The 6,019-nt window shown below is 33.4% G+C and overlaps 1 protein-coding gene across 1 annotated transcript; it reads right to left on the reverse strand.

Moving 5' to 3' along the window:
• Nucleotides 1-20: 20 nt before the first annotated feature.
• On the reverse strand, nucleotides 21-1,631 carry LOC134252487 (uncharacterized; the record flags this gene model as incomplete). Its single annotated transcript, XM_062734975.1, has 2 exons — nucleotides 1,606-1,631; nucleotides 21-1,298 (listed from the first exon to the last, which is right to left on the reverse strand). Coding segments are annotated over exons 1-2 (1,304 nt in total), but the record flags the coding sequence as incomplete, so codon positions are not given.
• Nucleotides 1,632-6,019: the final 4,388 nt, after the last annotated feature.

Genomic DNA, 6,019 nt, shown 5'->3' on the forward strand with positions numbered 1-6,019 from the left:
GAAGCTTGAGGAGTTGATACTGTGTCAGGAGGGGTGAATCTATCATCTGTTCTAATATATGTAGATGTCGCATACAGCCTTGTATGTTGAATTTGTAAATGGTGTCATAGCATTGTATTTCACCATATAGGTTTCTATCAAACTCAGCCTCAGAAATCAATGTATGTTCATCTGTACATATGGAAAGTCTGGGGTTATGAAGGACATTTATAATATAAGATCCAATGGAGGGACTGTGTAGCAGGAATGCTAATCCCTTCTCATACAAGCTATACAATCTGAAAAATAGTTGATGTTGAGCTTCACCATCAATTTTACTGAGAAACATGTTGTTGTCTGGAATGAAAAAGTTAGGACAGACCCCCTCATACACCCATTTGAGGATATGTTTAAAACAGACCCAGAAACCCGCCAGGAGATTTTGTGGACACCAGTGAGGTATTGGTTTTTGTTGAATAACCCAGAAAACTGCTGTCTTCATGTGATAGGAACTCAGTTTTTTCTGATCATCATCTAGTCCATTGTTAATTATTTCTGTTAAGAACACTTTAAGTAAGCCATAAGTTAAGAATTGAGAATGATTCATTGCATTCACTAGTTTTTGTTCTGCCAGAGAGAAAGAAATTCTCCATTCATGGTCTTCATGTCTTCCTATCTTATGTCCTATTGCTACAAAGAGACATCCCATTTTCACAATGTTATTAACGAAATGAGGCTTGGGCCATGAGTGACATCTGTCTATCCATGAGGAGGCAGATGGAGGCCAAAAGTCACTAACAAAACAGAGGGCTTGATCATATTCTAGTCTACGAATTGTTCCACTGGTACAGGGTCCATGTGGAGTGGAATTTGGTATTGCTACAGAACACATATTCTGTTTGTATATAGAACTAGATATATAATGTCTATTATTCATTTCAACACAAGCTCTCTGGATTTTTCTCTCCAGGCTTGGTGACAGTAAATATAACAAAGTATATCCGGGTGGACTATCGGAACATTCACAGAGAATCAGTGTTTGCCTGTCTGTGTTGTAATACTGAGACTGAGAAAATTTCCAGATCACACGGTGATTATTTGGCCAGTACATAAAGTCTACATCTGATCCTTTCAGTCTGAATCCTTCTCTTTGACTTCCACTCACCATCCTACTGTACTCATTAAGTGTTTTCATTTGATTTCTCACGATATCATTAATGTCCACCAAATCTCTCCTCATGACCACTAGTTGTGAGGTTCCCAATTTCTGACACAGTCCCACAAACACTGACTCTGATATGTGTTGTATGGCTGTCTCACTGAGAATGATTCATTAGAATTTATATTGTTTTATAATACAAATATGCCTGTATCTTATTTGAAAATCGGTTATATAATTATCATCAACCCTTATAGACTCAAGTCAATTTTTTTTCTCAACTAAACTATTAATCTTTAGAAATGAAATAAAAGTTAGATTAATTTATTGTTTCAATTAGATTTGTGCCATATGTTTTCATTCACTTGTGTAAAAAGTAAAATTAATATTTACAAATATCAAGAAAATGTACTTATTCACATTATTTATGAACTATTAGATTAATATATTGCTGTATTAAAACTTACATTTGTGAGGTTTTAATGGAGTCCATTTTGATATTGAAAGTTTCAGTTGCTATAAATAGTATAGAAAAATTCCATAACATCTACTTTCATTTCATAGTAAGTTTTGGACAATCACCACCAAATGTTTTCCCATAGACTTCCATACAAACTTGAGCCCCTGTCACTCATACATATATTGAATTTTGGGCAAATGACCTTTTCGCCGTGAAAGTTCGAGATATTGGAAAACAAAACATGCCAGAAAAAATATACTGTCACGCGGCACTTTTACTTTCCATTTCCATTTGTTTACAACAAGGTGCGTTTGACACCAAATGAAAATCTCTAACCAAAGGGCACCCCTCCCTTTAAATTTTTACCTGTAACTCCTCTATATCTCAAAGAATCCCAAGTCTTGATATGAGATTTTTATCAACTTTATTTCACTAGTCAGATACATAACAAGTCTTTCCTCTTATTGACCAATCACGCGCCAGCTAGCATTTTGTTCTCCGCACAACTTTGGGTGTCCAAAATGTCTGCGCCCATGTATTTGTTTATGTAGGGGTTTTTCCTATAGAGTAAAAGAAACATTTATAAAAAGTGGTCAATTTAGTAAATTTAGAACATATATCCATTGCTTATCTCACCTCTTGAATATTGAGACTGACAATCTTAGCTTAAGTACACCATTGGCTGTTACATTTCACACCCCCGTCAATCAGACCCACATCTGTGAAACAGAAAAGATGTCTATAAATTGAAGCATTTTTCTATTTTTCTTTCAAACTTTTGAAATAAAATGTTTAATCTAGCATATGTTTTGCTTGTTTTTCTTATTATCTCTAAAACTTTCTCAAGATAGGTCATGTTTATCATTCAGGGTAGCAGGTGCCCGTTATTAATGAAAAATGAAGAAAATCAGCAGTTTTTTGTATAAAAATGCTGAGTTCTGGAAAAAGGGAAAACTAATGTAGATAAAATAATCAATGGAAAGAAAGAGAATTATATCTAGTTCAAATGTACATAAGATTACTTAGAATTTTATCAGCAACGGGTTGCTGGCATCAGAGAATCAAATACATCCCCACTGAAATTTTTGTAATTTTGAAGGGGGGTGACCTACATTAAAGCCAATTTCCATGAACATTTTATGTAATTGGTGTTAAATATGTATATTCTCATAAAAGGCAAACATATTTATTTGCATATCATTTATTATTATTGACATAATTAATAAATTGATTAAATGCCAAGGGCAGATAAATCATATTGTCTGACTGAATACAGTGCTCAATTGTAAGCAAAGTGCTTAAATAACTGCAGTTCTGAAGAAATTTTTTTTCTAATAATCTATAAAAAGTTCTAAATAAATTAATTATTAAGAGATTAACTAGATTTTCTAAGAAAACCATACCTTGGAACTCTTAATGGAAGCAAAGGGATCATACTCAGAGTGTCCATGTGTTGTTCATTGTAAGGGGGGAGGGTTCATTAATCTCCTCCTTCTTGAGAATGCATCGCTGAAATACATTTTATTTTATTAAAACATACTGATAAATGCATGTAGTAGCTTATATTGTATTTTTTTTATTATTTACATCATCTTTTGAATTTTTTATAAGCATTTGTGATGAAATAGCTTTAAAATAATCATGTTTAAATAGAATTTACTCAGATAATTATCTTAAAAAGTATCTAAGAAATTGAAAAAAATAACTGCAGATAAGTATGACTCTAAGTTGTTCAAATAAACCACATTTTAAAAAAATCCTTCATTTTCGAGCATCATTAGAGTACAAAATTACCCCCCCCCCCTATTTTCTTCAGAAATCAAGATTAAATATAGCAAGGAGGAGGATATTCAGACACTTTTTTCATCATTTTTTCAATAATAATTTTGCAAATTTCTTGTATTTTCAATGTATTTTCTGCTACAATATCTTTTACAGCATTTTAAATTAAATTTCCTACTAGAAACCTCTAAATTTCACCAAAGTATAACTTTTATATCAAGCCAGCACTGATAACATGACTAAAATTGGCTTTGCTGCTAATTTGGGCACTTGTTTAAAATCAAAGTAAGCTAATTACTTAACAGAAGTCTAATTTTGTTATATGAGTTATTAAATCAACTCTGATTAACACAAATTTGAAAGAGGATTAGCCAATCTATTCCAATGTCTGCACTCATAAAATACATGAATTTAAATGAATTTCTCAAACTGCGAGGGGGATATTCATATGTTTTGTGAATTGATGATGTCCATAAATATCAATATTGTATCATTTACAATATTCACAGTAAATTTCAGCATAAATTTAAATTTAAAACTATTTACATGTACATTTATTGAAAATATGAGAGCTAGAGCAAAAATTTTGGCTTTTTTTCACCATGTGCAGTCCCCATTGTGAGCCCCAATTTACCTAAACCCTCTAATTTTCAAACAAATAGTAAAAACTAACTAAAATATGATCTCATTGCCAAAAAAATAGGAACTGATTGATTTTTTGGCTGTAATCAATGTTTATCCATGAAATAATACCTATTCTATAGGACAAACACCACCAAATGTTTTCCCATAGACTTCCATACAAACTTGAGCCCCTGTCACTCATACATATATTGAATTTTGGGCAAATGACCTTTTCGCCGTGAAAGTTCGAGATATTGGAAAACAAAACATGCCAGAAAAAATATACCGTCACGCGGCACTTTTACTTTCCATTTCCATTTGTTTACAACAAGGTGCGTTTGACACCAAATGAAAATCTCTAACCAAAGGGCACCCCTCCCTTTGAATTTTTACCTGTAACTCCTCTATATCTCAAAGAATCCCAAGTCTTGATATGAGATTTTTATCAACTTTATTTCACTAGTCAGATACATAACAAGTCTTTCCTCTTATTGACCAATCACGCGCCAGCTAGCATTTTATACTCCGCACAACTTTGGGTGTCCAAAATGTCTGCGCCCATGTATTTGTTTATGTAGGGGTTTTTCCTATTTTATGTTCTACTACAAGTTGTTATCATTGAGATGACTTACCAATTTGAAAGTTTTGTCAAAGTCATTTATGGTATATGTTTAGTCCTGCCTTGAATATGGATGGGGCATATAGAGTTTGTCTTCTGTCCTTCTGGTTCTCGATTCATCCGTCTTGACTTTTAGATACATAAAAGCTATATCTATTTTAGAAGAAATCAAGGTCAAGCTATTACAGCCTTGTGTGATGCATGGGTTAGATATGAATGTGAATGCAGAGGAGTATTTAGAGGCTGTTGGAGGACAGTCTTGGTCTACAAAGTTGAGACAGGCTGTAGCAGGGACTATATCGAACTAGACAATAAAATATCTTACATCAGTGACTTGACTATAGAACAACATGCTGCTCTAGAAAATCATGAGGATATATCATATATCCCACTCATATACTGTTACGCATGCTAGAGATCTTGTGCTAAAGACATGTAGACACAATGAAAGTACAAAAAGCTGTAGATGATCTAAAGACCCTGGTTCACGATGATCAGGAATTGCTTAAACCTTACAGAGACATATCTTGGATGATTCTGGGGATCTGTCAAGATGTAACAGGGAACCCTCATGCTGCCCTATACTCATACCAACAATCTCTCAGACAAAACCCAAATCAAAAAAATACAATCAGCTTCAAAACGGAGAATACAAGCTATTCTTTATGTAATGACACCTGATTCCGACATAGTTTTGCACTGCTCACATGACAACATATACTTATATTGCTTGACAAAACATGTGAGCACGGTTGTTGTTTGTAATCTTCGCTATTCAATAGAATTTATATCTCTGCAATTCTGCCCACTTCGTTTTTGTTCGGATTGAAAAAATTCAAAAATAAAAAAAAATTAAAAGTAATATGTTGACGGTGCGACCGTTATGGCGAGCGCAGATATTTATTTTGTTTTGATTAAGATCGGATTCGTCAACCTGCACGTGACATTTGGTGCTTGTAGACTCTGACGTCGTATGTAAATTACATTTTCAAAAAGAAGCCTGAACAGTGCTGAAAGTAAATGAAAAACGTTTCGTTTACTATTTATTTTCAATATTTATCCATTAAATCACTCTGTTTTGAACTTTTGCTGCTATTCTCGCGAGAACGTAGCTTTAACAAGTGATGCATTGTGGGTCCAAATTACTGCGTCAAAAATTTCTATGGAATGAATGTGCAGTAGTCCGAATTTTCTCTTTGCACATGCGTTGCTTTAAGAGCCCGCAAAAGAAGCGTTAATGTACACTTCAATTCATTTAAATATTCATCTACTGAACGTCTCAAGTGATATATGGAATCAGAAAATTTCATAAATTTAACATTTCCATAACTTTGTGAAAAAATATCCAATATTTTTCGTCAGTAATTTGATAAAAAAAAATATTGAGGGCAGGCGT

The sequence above is a fragment of the Saccostrea cucullata genome, unplaced genomic scaffold, assembly GCF_032062105.1.
Source record: "Saccostrea cucullata isolate Sc308-1 unplaced genomic scaffold, CSIRO_AGI_Scuc_v1 ctg19332, whole genome shotgun sequence".
NCBI lineage: Eukaryota > Metazoa > Mollusca > Bivalvia > Ostreida > Ostreidae > Saccostrea > Saccostrea cuccullata.